We start from the raw sequence: 14,225 nt of genomic DNA on the forward strand, positions 1-14,225 counted from the left end.
CTTGCACAAAGCCTAACAAGCACTAGGGAAAGCCTGAAGATGAAGTAAAACAAGTCACCTAAAAGCGCAAGCCATATCCATTGCAGTGAAGCAGAGCAAACTGAATCGGGGGCAAGCTTATGTGTATACGGCGTGCTTATTGTTTTCTGACATACTGAAATACTGAATGATGTTTGCACAAAGCCTTAAACTTAACTAGCACTAGAGGAAGCCTGAAGATGAAGAAAAACAAGTTGCTTAAATGCGCCGGTCATGTCCAACACAGATTTGCACCGCATTTCACGCAAAGTCACATGAATTTTCTATTCTTCTTTCGTATGGTTTGGACGTACAATTGTAGTTCTTTAAAGAATAAAGCATGCGAACTTTTTAGCAGAATATATCAGCAGGAAAGAATAAGTGAGTTACAAAAATCGTGTTATCTAGCATTAAGACTATACTGTGGGCCTATGTGGCACGAAGTCTTCATCTTTGACAAATTGATTCCTCAATACCATTGGGGAGATCAGCCTCCAAACTGCAAACGTCAATGTTAGCATCATGTTAGTTGCCTCTGAAAATCACCAAACGTTAGTTGCCTCTGAACATTAACAGAATGGCGGGCGACTGGAAATAGGTGACTTACTGTATATGCTAGCTGCGAACCACTCATTGATAATCTTAACCCATGTGCTAGCCCATCCAACATCTATGCTCCACCTGATTATGTAATGAACGATGTGAGAGGATGTTACTGAATGCAACTTCTGCTCTTACAAGGATTACGTGGTAAATGAATCATGTTGTGTGCCAATGATGACAAGGAATATGATTTTACCATAATTCCATCAATAAGTATGCATCTTGTCACTTCGAATTAAAGGAATATCTGTGGTATTGTCAGATGTCTTACTTTCTTGTAGGATGGTTTAGCTCCCAGCTAATGAACAACATTGCAAAATACATAGCTCCCATTGCAAACACAATGTGGAAAATCTCGTAGCTGTAAGGAGTATTCTCTTCCAATTGTACTTCATCATTCCGGAACTAAAAATGAACATTATTATTACTGTTAGTAAAGGTGCCACTTCTGAATAAACTACTGATTGTCAATACTGATTAACGAATATGCATTATATATATAAAGGAGAATGCACAGGGGGACTTACGATCTGACCAAAAATATGTGCATTATCATCAAAGGGTCATTTTAACACTTTCAAGCTATGTTACACGGATACTGGTATGGGTATCGGATACAATACGTATCGGATACGCGGATACGCACTTTCCCAAAAAACACTGATACGGGGATACGACTAGGATAATTAATAATTATATATAAATATCACATAGATATTCAGCAAGTGAGATTTTACTCTTGAGTAACTTCCCCTATACTCAGATGTGCAATAATTGCATGTCCATATAACATTACCTCTATAACTAGCATTCTCTAAAAGCACAATTGATTCCACAAGGGGTTCTTCGGTTGCTGCTCATCTAGTTCTACAGTTCTATTGCAGGCTGCAGCAAGTTCATCATTTTGTATATCTCTTACTACCAAAACAGCATTTGGGTGGGCTGATTACTGCTTTGGGCTGTATTCCATCTGGCCCAAAAGTATCTGATACGCGTATCCAAGCAAATACGTATCTGTTTTTTCAGGATACGGCTAGAAACATATCCGAGGCGTATCCGTATCCGATACGTATCGGATACGGATACGCCACCTCCTAGGAGTATCCGCGTAACAGAGCTTTCAAGTACAATGGGGCTGGTATGCATTGATCACTTTGAAATTGGTAAACATGATAACTTGCATATCGGTTCAGAACTTCTTAACTACCATACAGTGATGCCACAGAATTGAAATGGTGCACATCAAAGAAAAACTGAGAGTTCTAAACTTACTTGGAAAGATTTGGTGTCGATACCAGTAGAAAATGTGGCCATCACAATGGAACAAATTGCGATAATGAAGCTCTAGAAAAAGCAAAACTCAGTAATAAGGTAATGTCCATAGCATAACTATTCAGAACGATTCTGAACTTTTACTTACAACAATTGTAGCCCAGTTACCATCCTTAGCAATTTTCATATGAGAGTGGCACTTCCCGGTTTGTGGTTCACTGCACATGCACATAGTGTGAAATTAACATCATGCAAACTGAGCAATAGAAGGCTGTCTTAAGCAGAGTGGCGAGCGAAAAGAAATGAGCCAGAATACTCTGCAATATGGAAGTGGAAACTCTTTTGTAGAATACCAAAACTACTAACTCCTCAACAGTTTCAGGTTATGTAAGCTACCAAAGGGTAATACCTGTGGAGTGCAGACCAACAAAGGAAGACAATATATGCACTCATGATCCCAGAAGACAGAAGACCCTCATTAACCTTATCAGAAAACAAAGTAAGCTAAAATTACAAAACTCTTAGATATCAAGCAGGTCAAAAGTTTTACAGAGACTGGAGTACTTGTTAGATGGCATTGCGGTTTGATATTCCCATCCCAAACTAACCACTGGTTTGATATTCCCATCCCAAACTAACCACTGGTTTTTAATTCGACATTAGCTACAAGGAAGTTGCGACCTGCAGTTGCTAGCATCCTCATACCTTAGAGTGCAGTGACACCGCCATCATTATCTTCACCAAGATTGCTGTCCATGTAATAGTGAAGATGTTGAACGCACATGAGAAGTTTGGGACATACAGAAAATACAGCACGCCAATTCCAGAAAATGAAGCGATGTAGCAGATGGTTGACAGGAATAACCCAAACAAGCCACTGAGAATGGCACAACGATAATGTCATGGTAAGTTATAACTTCAGACCTCAAGGTTGAAGTAACTGGGACCCCACAAGGTGCACCACAACTACATAATTCCTTACCATTGATTTGATCCAGGATCTGGCATCCAACGTTTATTGCACCACGATATGAAGTGGAGCATGCTTATGAGCTGGAGGAGCAGAAATATCCTGGAGGGATCATGAAACAGAACATGTTTACTATAACCTGCAAATATGACCTCAGTTCAAAAGTAAAACCATGGAAAGTACTGCACTAATAGTTGAAACAAAAGTTAAAAACAGTGCAATATGTCAATGAAGCTTGAAACATTTGAAATTTCAGCACAGTAAGAATGGTCGTTGAAATTACCCGGCACCCAGTCTAGCGATTTCACCTGCAGTCAAAATGGAATAGTTTTTTTTCAGCATGCTAAAAGTAAATTCTGCTGACACTGGTGGAGAAGTATACTTGTACCACTAGAAATAAACTGAATTTTTCATCTTTATTTATAATCATTTCAACTTTCCAAAGCAAGGAACTGTGTAAGTGATTGGCCTCAGCCTGCCTATGCGCTGACTTCTCCTACAGCACTGATGAAAATGGCTCATTCTAAGTACAAGTTCAGTATGTCTGAATGTGGTGCTATGAAGTAAAGTAATTTTGCAATCTATAATTCCTGCGCATTCACTTATGCCATCATATCTTACACTCTGCAGCAACTAAATTTGGTGCAGTACCCTGTGACCTGAGCATGTACATTATGGATGATCATGAAGTAAGGAGAAATTAAACTTACCATAAAGTTGGATGAAGATGTTAGGGATGATAAATGGGATGCCAATCGACAGGATATACACAAGGGACTTCAGAATCCAGCATCCAGAATGCCATGAATTACGAGCTTCATGGAGCTTGCGAGTTCCAAATGTTGGGGCAAACATCAACCAGAAAAATATCTGAACATTCTGTAAGGAAGTGAACTAAAGGAACATATTACACCGTCACAGATGCCAAATGTTTAGTAGTAGTCCTAGAAGCAGGGTGCCTATTACTCTGAATTCTTGATCACGCTTACCCTTTTAAAATTTTGAAGGGTTATTCCTGGATAATTCAGCATTCAGTTCAAATTGTGAACAACATACTAGGAACTTCATCCAGAACGCCCCCCCCCCCCCCCCCCCCCCCCCAAAAAAAAAAAAAAAACTGGCTATAGTTTGGTTCAGGACTATGAAACCAAGGATACAAAGCATCCCAAGCTCACACGAAGCACTCCTCCGGACTGAAAGCACTTGGAGTCCCCTGCCCCGCAGACCGGCACATCTGAAGATCAAAATTAAGCGACATGAATGCGGCTTCATGCTGGAAGCCCGCGAGAGCCGAATTTCCGGAAGAGGGAGAGAGGGGAAAAAAATCTCACGGTGCAAGCCGCGGAGCGCCCTCGCCCCGTAGTCCCGGACGAACCAGGCCAGCAGGTTGGTGGCGAAGAAGACGAACCCGTACGCGTACCGCGCCCACAGCGACTGCCGCCTCAGGGCCTCGCACCCGCCGCCGCCCCCGCACGGCTCCGCGCGTCCTGCCTTGGTCACGGTCATTTCCGCCCCGCCGCTCGCTCCTCGCGCCGCCGATGCTCCCGTGCGGAGGCGTGGAGCGCCCCTCCTCTCCCGCTCGGCTCGGCGCGGGGGTTCCTGCGCGGAGCGAGCGGGAGCGCCCTTGCTAAGGGTGGTCGGCTGGTAGCCGCAGCAATGCCGCGCGAAACTCAGGCGCGGAAGGGGAAGTGGGGGGAGACGGGAGCTCACGGGCGGCGCGCTGCTCCGAGTCTGAGGTGGCGCTCCCGCTCCGCTCCTCCACGGCGCGGCGGTGCCGGTGCGGGGGCGCTGCCGCTGCAGAGGTCGGTGTCGCTGCTGCCTGCCTCGTTCGCTTTGCGCCTTAAAACCGGGCGCGGCAGAGGCAGGTGGTCCCAGCTCCCAGCATCCTGGACCGCCCGATGCAACGAACCGACGGATCTTCTGACGCGTGGCGTGGGGCCCGTGGTGACCGTGGGGCCGGGTGCCCTTCGCTGCTACTAGTAGAAGCCAGCTCGCGCTGGCGGCCTGGCCCCACCCGCCAGAGACTTCAGCTTCTCAGGCAAGCTGGGTACGTCCACAGGCGACCGTCGGGGCTCGCGCCGCTCGCGTTTAAAGCCGCCCCTACGCCGGACTGCCGGAGCCGGAGGGAGCACTGGAGCAGCGGCGCGCTGTAAAAAAAAAACACGAGGGGCACGCGCGTTTTTCTGCACGAAATCATACGGTTTCGCGGCCTTGCCGTGCGATTCGGGTTTCGTCGGAGAAGAAAATCCGTGCGGCGAGGTTCGCTTGCCCGGACGAAACCCAAACCTCTTGCAGTCCTGCTGCTAGGGCTCCCTATCTGGGCCGTGTTCTTGGCTCGGCCGTGACCGTTTGGGCAAGTTTCGTGGGGTTTGGTGAGGAGAAAGCCGAGGCGCTCCCCCACTTTTGGGGAAGTCATCACAGGCTTCTGAATCTGGAGATTAAAACGTGGGGGCGTTCCGATGACCGGGTGCAAGATGACAGTGATACCGGGGGTTAGGTTCGCTTTCGGCTATTCTTGAAGCTCGGTTAAGCAGCTATCTGCTTGTCCTTTTCCGTTCCGTCTTTCGGCAAACTTGCTGCCGTAGCGAAACACTGTACTGTAGTAGCACAGCTCATCAGCTCGAAAGTCCTGCTGTAATCAGAGGGTTTTGTTCGCTGCGGCCTTTGGAAGAGATGATCTGGAGTGGGAGAGTGTCCTCTGGAAGTCTGGATTCTGGAGTAGAATGAGAATCCGGTTGGTTACTTGGGTAATCGGTATGAACAGTTTCGTGAGTGCGTTGCCAAAGGAAATCGGGTGATTGCTTGAGCGCATGAAGGCAAATCCACCTGACGTGAGGACCCCCACTAGCAAAGTCAAAGTCAGGTAAAATAAGATTTGTAACAGTGTCATTTGTGAGAACGAATCACTACCGGACGCAATTCTATTCCAAGGTTCCTGGTAGTTAAATACTCTTGCCTGGCTTCTCCCTGATCTTGGTGCGGTGTGTACGCCGTGTATGGATCATTTACAGTATGCAGAGTGGACATGCTCCCATTCTGCAACTGTATGAAAGGTTTATCGCCCCGTTTGTGTCACAACCCAAGGAAAAAAAAGGAAAAGAAAATAAAATCCCCGCCGGGCCCACTTGTCAGCCTCTCCCTCTCCTCCTCTGTTCTGCCGCGTCGCGCCACACGCGTCGTCGTCGCCGGCCATCCTCGCGAGACGTGTCACGTGCCGGCCATCTTCGCGTTCCGTGCCGCCGCTTCGCTCTTCCCTCGCCACCTCTCCTTATCCGCATCGAGCCCGGCCCGTTCCCCTTCAAACCCTAGCCGAATTCGCCCCCAAATCCGCCATTGTTGCCGCCGGCCGAGCTCCCGTCGTCGCCGATTCGCTGCCCTCGGTGAGCGGTAGCTCGATTCCGCGCGGGGAGAGCTTCTTCCCCCTTCCCTCGCTCGGTTCCACCCCTAACCCGGCCCCTTCCCCTCCTCTGCAGGGCCGCTGGCGAGCCCCTTCGCCCGCCGCCGCTCATCGTCGTCGCGCCGCCCCTCTGCTGCCGCTCTTCGCCTGCATCACCGCTGGTGAGCTTCGCCATCACCTAGGGCACGCCATGCGCCCTCGCCCCGAGCCCCTCCAGCCTCGCTCCGCCGCGCCGCCGTTCGCCGGGTCAAGGCAGGCCTTGGCGCGGGGTCAAGGCAGGCCTTGGCCTTGACCCGGCCTGGTGGTGCCGCCCGGCCCCCTGGGCCCACCTGTCGGTGGCCGGGGTGGCTGCCTGGGGTGTACCTAGCAATTTTAGCTAGGGTTTCTTTAGGATTATTTGAGCAGCAATCTTGCAAAATCCATAGAAATTCATGTATAGCTCCAAAAATTATGAAACTTGTTTTGTTGGTTTCCTCTAGCTGAGATCTACTTAGGAAAAATATTTTTGTGCATGTTACTTTGCAGTAGATTTATCTATAGGTTTATCTTGCAAAAGTGAGTTTAATGCTTGGTTATTTGTGTACTGCTCGAAAAATACCAAACCAAATTTTGTTAGACTCTTGGTGAGGTGTAGTTTTTAGTGGAGCAACTTGTTCACATGATTCCTTGCTGTTTAACAAAGATTTTGCTTGTTTTCTTATACTTTTGCTGAAAATGGTTTAATATAGAAATTTGCGCTGGAAAGTGGTAAAATGGCAAAACCAGTTTTGTTAGCCTTGTGTTCCTGCCTAGTTTCCATGATAATTTTCTTGGATTTGTTTAGTTTAGTTTGCATTCCTTTTCTGTTTTATCTTGCTTAGGGTAGCTGAAAATTGATCTATTTATGATTTCTTATACGAAAATGCTTTTACTGCACAACCAATTTTCATGAGTTCCTTGTTTGGTTCCCTGCATGCTCAAATTATTTCATGATTTGTGCTTGTTGTTTAGTTCATTTCTTAATTCGTGCATCGCATTCATGCATTATAGTGACCGAGCCGTCGGAGAACGAACCCGTGGAGCCCGCCGAGTCCGTCGAGCCTGAACCCGGAATCCCGTTCGTGGTCGAGCCCGAAGTTAACCCAGGCAAGCAGCTAAGCATATTCCTTGCACCTGTCTAATTTGATTTAGTTTAGCTATTCCACTCGGGTATTGTGGGCTAAATATGTGTAGTAGGTATGTATTGCATTTTTGTACCTCCTTTGATGCACTATCCTTCCTTGAATTGTTTAACCATGTCCTTGCCACATGTTAGCTAGTTAATTACTTAATCTGACTAGATGCTTAGCCCTGCTTAGAATACTCATATTGCTTTCTTGAAAGAAATGGTTTGGAGTAGCACACATACCTGTTTCTTGATCGCACTTGAGCTGGGGCAAGTAGAAGTTGGTAGTATCGAGATTCGAGCAGAATAGTAGGGCCTAGAGAATGAAGTCACATGGGCATAGTCTGCTTGGATCGATTAAGGACCGAGTGGACGACGTCGGTTTTGAGCACCTTTCCGTGCTACCACATATCCAATATAATGGAACGGATGAGCCAATTACCTTCTTTGACTTTATCATTGGGGCCCGGTCCCAGATGCGTGGCCAAGGGCTATGTAGGGAGGCTTAGTGTGTCCCCGGGTGGAACTATGTATAGGAAAGTTTAGAGATGTCCCCGGTGGAACTAAGTCTCCACGCGCAAGCTGGGCGTACCCTCAACGGTCGAGCCTTGTTGGGAACGGTTGATGTGAGTACCCCCTTGCCCGGCGTGATCGGTTGGGTGAGTCGCATGGTCCTCGCGTCGTGTGGGTAAAGTAGTACACCCTTGCAAGGATTTAATCAATTCGAATTGCCGCGCTCTCGGTTATGAGCAAGCTCTTTAACCCATGAACTCCTCATAGAATATCGTTTGTGATGGGAATGGTTCATGTTACAGCTATGATCAGTTATAGATTATGTTACTTTCTTAATCAACTAAAAGTGTTTGGGGTTGGGCAAGATTAATTAATTCTGATAGGTGATAGTGTAGAGAGCTAGTGCTTATGCAATAATTACTTAACCTTAAAGCGGTTACTTGAGCCTTGCATGATCCTTGTTTATTTAATCGCGTAAGTCTTGCGGAGTACCTTTTGTACTCAGGGTGCTTTCTAAACCTAGTTGCAGGTGAGCCGGAAGTGGTGTACGGCCACTTCTACCCTGCTGATCCAAACGCGGGGGAAGAGTAGGTCGTGGTGGCTGTAATGATGTCTTTGAGCAAGGCGTCATTACTTTAGTAAGTTTTTATCGTAGTTGAGCTTCGTGAGAACATGTAAGTGCAATAAACTTTGTGTTTCTGTTTAATATGACTTTCGTGAGCCCAAGGCTTGTAAGTGAAGTTTGAAACCCACCTATATTGAACTTGTAATATTAAGTTGTGAACTCTGATAATATAAAATTGCTCTTTGTGGAATATTGGCGATGTATTCGATTGTAAACGGTATGTGCATATGCTGATTCTGGGCGTATGTTGGAGCACATACCGGGACTACCGGATTTGATATTGTTTTGGATGAACGATGTGTTGGTTATTCGTGTCTCTAGATGTGGGATAACACGTGGCACACTCTCTGGCAAGCACGTGTTAACTCTCATCTGGATGATAATGACCGGCGGTTCGTTTAAAATAATATCAAATTGGGCGGTTCTCACAACGGGTATTAGAGCTAAGGTTTCATGAAGTGAACCTAAATTTGGCTTAGTGGGTTGAGAGTCAAATAAAATTTGACTACTTGCACTAAGATTTACTTTGGTTAAAAATTTGAACTTAAGGTAAAATGCTAACTTTCTTCCTTTGTCTTAGAGCTAATTCTTTCTTACTGCTTCACTCATTTAATTAAGATATGCTTAACCCCTCTTGTCTTCATGAGTAGCGAAAGCGTAGGAAAACCCTTTTACCTGCTGGAAACCTTTTAAGCCTTTTACCGGAGTTGAGAGGGTGGGAATCACCCATTGCCCTGAGCGCTAGTAGGAGGGTTGTAGTGCTGCTGGACAATGCGGTTGTTGCGGGTCGTAAGTGAGTGCTAGAACGTTAAGGCGTGCTCACGATGAGAGGAGACGTCATGTTGCATTCATACCTCGCATGCATGCATATTTTCTTTTGGTTTTCAAATCTGCATCTAATTAATCTGGTGTGTCATGGTGTAGATTTCGCTGATCTCGTTCTTGCTAATCTTAGTGGACCAAATCCACTCTATCTTTTAGAGTTGCTACTCTGGTGTTGATCGTGTGTTAGATTTTTATCTACACATTGTCTTTCCACCCTGCCTTTGAGTATCATTCTCCATCTTTCATTCCTGACCGCTAACCGTTTTGTTTGTTAACAGGATGGTGTTGCGTTCGGGAAATGAAAGGGATGGTGCCAGTGGTTCGGGTGGCAATAACCACCGCAACAACGAGGATCCCCTCCCTAATCCTCCAGTTCACCCAAACCTCGCAAACGTCTTGGCTCGACAAACTGAACTCATGGCGCATTTAGTCAATCAGCTGGGCAATGCCGGCAATAATGGTTCAAGAGCTGAGCCTCAAGTGAACAGCTTTGGGGATTTCTTCCGCACCAACCCGCCTATCTTCCGTGGCTCCAAAGATCCTCTGGATGCCGATTTCTGGCTCAATGTGATTGAAGAGAAGCTTGATCTTATTGAGTGTGAGCCCCATGAGAAGGTTCTTTTTGCTGCTCATCAACTTCATGATGCCCCTGGGGCTTGGTGGGGAACTTCAAGGCATCTCACCCTGCCAACTACCGCTTCACCTGGGAGGAGTTCCGCACAGCTTTTCGCTCCTTCCATATTCCCAAGGGTATCATGGACATCAAGAAAAAGGAATTTCTGAATCTCACTCAAGGAAGTCGTGATGTGATGGCCTATGTCAATGCCTTCAACACTCTCTCCCAATATGCACCTAAAGAAGTGGCCACCGATGCTAAGAAGCAAGAACGCCTGTATGATGGGCTCTCCGCAGAGTTGCAAGACAAGCTCTCCACTACCAAGTTTGAAGATTTCAATGATCTGGTGAATATTGCTACCAGAGCTAAACACAAGATGAAGAATCTTGAGGCAAAGAACAAGCGTCCTGCTCCTACCTCTGCGCGCGGTAGCTCCTCACGTCCACGTATGTGGCCTTCTCCTTTTCCACCTCGGGCGCCGGGTGCTCAAGCTCCACGTCCTATGTGGATTGTGCGTCACCCTCAACCTCCTCAAGGACAAGCTCCTAGTCCGGTCAAAGCCTATTGGAACAACCCAGGTGTGACCGCAAAGGGGCCGTGCTTCAATTGTGGTGGCTTAGGCCACATCTCTAGGGACTGCCCCTCTCCGAGGCGCGGCGGTGCCTTCAATGCACCCAGGCCTAATAATCCTCTACCTCAAGCACAACGTTAAGAAGTTAAGCCACAACAAGCTCCTAAGCGTGGTCGTCTCAACTATACCACCGCCGAAGAAATTCCGGAGAATGCTAAAGTCCTCATGGGTACGCTCCTAATCAATTCTCACCCTGCTATGGTTCTTTTTTATTCTGGGGCAACTTTTTCATTTATCAGCAAGAAATTTATACTGCATAATAAGCTGGAGATGCAAAACCTACCAGTGCCATATCATATAGAATCACCGGGTGGAGAGATCATTTCTAGAAACTTTGTGGATAGGGAGCTATTTTCCAAGTTAATTTTCTTGTCCTAGATCAGATGGGTTTAGATGTGATTCTTGGGATGAATTGGTTGGGTAAGCATGATGGAGTTATCAAATGTGGGCCCCGCACCATTGATCTTTTGCACCCTTCTGGGAGTAGAGTTTTACTGTCTCTTGCCAAGGTGGAATCTTGTTTATATGCCTTGGCAAGTACCATAGCCACGGCGTTGGAAGATATTCCCGTGGTGTGTGAGTATCCAGATGTCTTTCCAGAAGAATTACCGGGTATGCCTCCTGATCGTGAGGTTGAATTTGTCATAGAGCTCAAGCCCGGAACAGCTCCCATCTCTAGACAGCCTTACCGAATGCCTCCCAATGAGTTGAAGGAATTGAAGAAGCAACTCAAGATTCTGTTGGATAAGGGTTTCATTCGTCCGAGCTCCTCTCCTTGGGGATGCCCGGCTCTTTTTGTAAAGAAGAAAGATGATAGTTTACGGATGTGTGTTGATTACCGTCCGTTAAATGAAGTCACTGTTAAGAACAAATATCCTCTTCCTCGGATTGATATCTTGTTTGATCAACTTTTCGGAGCTCATTATTTCTCTAAGATTGAATTAAGGTTGGGTTATCATCAAATCAAGATTCGACTTGAAGACATTCCGAAAACGGCTTTCTCTACTAGATATGGTCTCTATGAATTCACTGTCATGTCCTTCGGTCTCACCAATGCACCGGCTTATTTCATGTATCTGATGAATAGCATCTTCATGGAGGAACTTGATGTCTTTGTGATCATTTTCATTGATGATATTCTTATTTATTCCAAGACCAAAGAAGATCATGCTCGTCATATTCATATCGTCCTCCAAAAGCTTAGAGAGCATCGTCTTTATGCCAAGTTCAGCAAATGTGAGTTTTGGCTTGAGAAGGTCTCTTTTCTTGGTCATGTCCTCTCCAAGGATGGTATTGCTGTAGATCCTAGCAAGGTGCAAGATGTTCTTGATTGGAAGCAACCTCAGAATGTCCATGAGGTTCGGAGTTTTCTGGGACTTGCGGGATACTACCGCCGGTTCATAGAGAATTTTTCAAAAATTGCGAAGCCTATGACCGAGTTACTGAAGAATGGGGTCAAGTTTGAGTGGTCCCCAGCCTGTGAAGAAGCCTTTCAAACCCTTAAGGATCGTCTCACTACTGCTCCAGTTCTTTCTCAGCCAGATATTTCCAAGAGTTTTGATGTTTATTGCGATGCTTCTCGCATCGGTCTTGGCTGTGTTCTTATGCAAGAAGGCCGAGTGGTGGCTTATGCTTCTCGTCAACTCAAGCGACATGAAGAAAATTATCCTACCCATGATTTAGAGCTTGCGACTGTTGTTCATGCTCTAAAAATATGGCGTCATTATCTGCTTGGTAATCACTGCAACATCTATACTGATCACAAAAGTCTCAAGTACATTTTCACTCAATCTGATCTAAACATGTGGCAACGTCGATGGCTTGAGTTAATCAAGGATTATGACATTGAGGTGCATTATCATCCCGGTAAGGCGAATGTCGTCGCCGATGCACTAAGCCGAAAGGCTCAATGCAACTACTTGACTATAGCTCCTCCTATGCATACTCTCTGTGATGATTTTAGGAAACTTGGAATTTCTATGGTCAAAGAAGGCTATCTTGCTACTCTTACAATCAGGTCTGATCTTTATGATCAAATTAAGGAAGTCCAAAAGAAGAATAAGGGTATGGCTCGAATTCGGGAGTTAATGAATGAGGGTAAAGCTCGATGTTTCTCTACGGATGATCAAGGAGTTCTATTCTTTGGGAAGCGAATTGTGGTGCCAAAGGATCATAACCTCAGGCGAATTATTCTTGATGAAGCCCATAGTTCTCAATTCTCCATTCATCTGGGCAGTACCAAAATGTATCAAGATCTCAAGCAAAGATTTTGGTGGACTCGCATGAAGCGAGAAATTGCTCGGTACGTCTCTGAGTGTGATATTTGCCAAAGGGTTAAGGCCGAACATCTCAAACCTGCCGGTACCCTTCAGCCCTTGCCTATCCCATCATGGAAATGGGAAGAAATTGGAATGGATTTTATCACCGGGTTACCCAGATCTTCTCAAGGGTATGATTCCATCTGGGTAATTGTGGATCGATTGACGAAGTCGGCTCATTTTCTTCCGGTGAAGACTACTTATCTTGTCAAGCAATATGCGGAGTTGTACCTTACCCGCATCGTTTGTCTTCATGGTGTTCCTAAGAAAATTGTCTCTGATCGTGGTCCTCAGTTTGTTGCTCACTTTTGGAGAAATCTTCATGAAGCCATGGGGACTGAACTCACCTATAGTACTGCGTATCATCCTCAGACCGACGGTCAAGCCGAGAGGGTCAATCAAATTCTAGAAGATATGTTACGAGCTTGTGCTCTTATATATGAGAAGAAATGGGTTACTTGCTTGCCATTCGCAGAGTTTTCTTACAACAATAGTTATCAAGCAAGTATCAAAATGTCCCCATTTGAAGCTCTCTATGGAAGACGGTGTAGAACTCCGATCAATTGGTCCGAATCCGGAGAAAGACCTTTCTTCGGTCCGAATTTGGTGAAAGACGCTGAGGATCAAGTCAGAATTATCCGTGAGAATCTTCACATTGCTCAATCTCGCCAGAAGACTTATGCTGATCGCCGTCGCCGAGAACTCCATCTCAAAATTGGTGATTATGTTTATCTCAAGGTTTCTCCATTTAAGGGCACTCGCCGTTTTCAAGTAAGAGGAAAGTTAGCGCCACGCTATGTCGGACCTTTTCGGATTATCAAGAAAGTTGGAGCAGTGGCTTATCTGTTAGAACTTCCTCAATCACTCTCCACAGTGCACAATGTCTTTCATATCTCTCAGTTGAAGCAGTGCCATCGTGTTCCAGCTGACGCCGTCGACCTTGAGTCACTTGATCTTCAACCGGACCTTACCTACGAAGAACACCCAATTGCTATTCTTGACCGAGATGAAAGAAAGGTGAAACGTAACATGGTAAAGTTTGTAAAGGTTCAGTGGAGCAATCACTCCGAAAATGAAGCCACTTGGGAGCGTGAGGATCGGTTACGTCAAGAATACCCGGAATTCTTTTCCGATGAGTAAGTTTTCTCCCTACCCCACCCCACTTTCTTGATGAAGTTCATAGTTCTAGATGTTATATATGTGTACACAGTCACCATCAAGAAAACCTTAGGAATGTCTCACACCACATCATCCCTGCCTTTGTGCATCATCTCTTAGATGTTTATCTTGTCC

General features: G+C 45.9%; 1 protein-coding gene across 2 annotated transcripts; it reads right to left on the reverse strand.

Annotated features, from left to right (window-relative positions):
- Positions 1–277: 277 nt before the first annotated feature.
- On the reverse strand, positions 278–4,669 carry LOC120683800 (probable serine incorporator). Of its 2 annotated transcripts, XM_039965888.1 has the most exons (13): positions 4,574–4,669; positions 4,195–4,462; positions 4,021–4,097; positions 3,574–3,733; positions 3,147–3,171; positions 2,876–2,965; positions 2,599–2,770; positions 2,303–2,376; positions 2,042–2,111; positions 1,894–1,965; positions 893–1,026; positions 626–699; positions 435–517 (listed from the first exon to the last, which is right to left on the reverse strand). In XM_039965888.1, the coding sequence occupies exons 2-13, from the start codon at positions 4,367–4,369 to the stop codon at positions 435–437; spliced, it is 1,206 nt and encodes a 401-aa protein (XP_039821822.1). In that variant the 5' UTR covers positions 4,370–4,462; positions 4,574–4,669. The 2 variants fall into 2 exon arrangements, with proteins under 2 accessions (XP_039821821.1, XP_039821822.1); XM_039965887.1 differs by lacking the exon at positions 4,574–4,669 and having other exon boundaries at positions 278–517; positions 4,195–4,369.
- Between the last annotated feature and the right edge of the window lie 9,556 nt (positions 4,670–14,225).

This window comes from Panicum virgatum, chromosome 7N, assembly GCF_016808335.1.
Source record: "Panicum virgatum strain AP13 chromosome 7N, P.virgatum_v5, whole genome shotgun sequence".
NCBI lineage: Eukaryota > Viridiplantae > Streptophyta > Magnoliopsida > Poales > Poaceae > Panicum > Panicum virgatum.

Excerpts from the sequence above, each read along its gene's own strand:
- LOC120683800 (XM_039965887.1), bottom strand. The coding sequence starts at position 4,369 with ATGACCGTGACCAAGGCAGGACGCGCGGAGCCGTGCGGGGGCGGCGGC. Across the intron at positions 2,771-2,875 it reads GATCCTGGATCAAATCAATG|TGGCTTGTTTGGGTTATTCC; the intron begins GTAAGGAATTAT and ends TGCCATTCTCAG. Across the intron at positions 1,027-1,893 it reads TCGACACCAAATCTTTCCAA|TTCCGGAATGATGAAGTACA; the intron begins GTAAGTTTAGAA and ends GTTCATTTTTAG.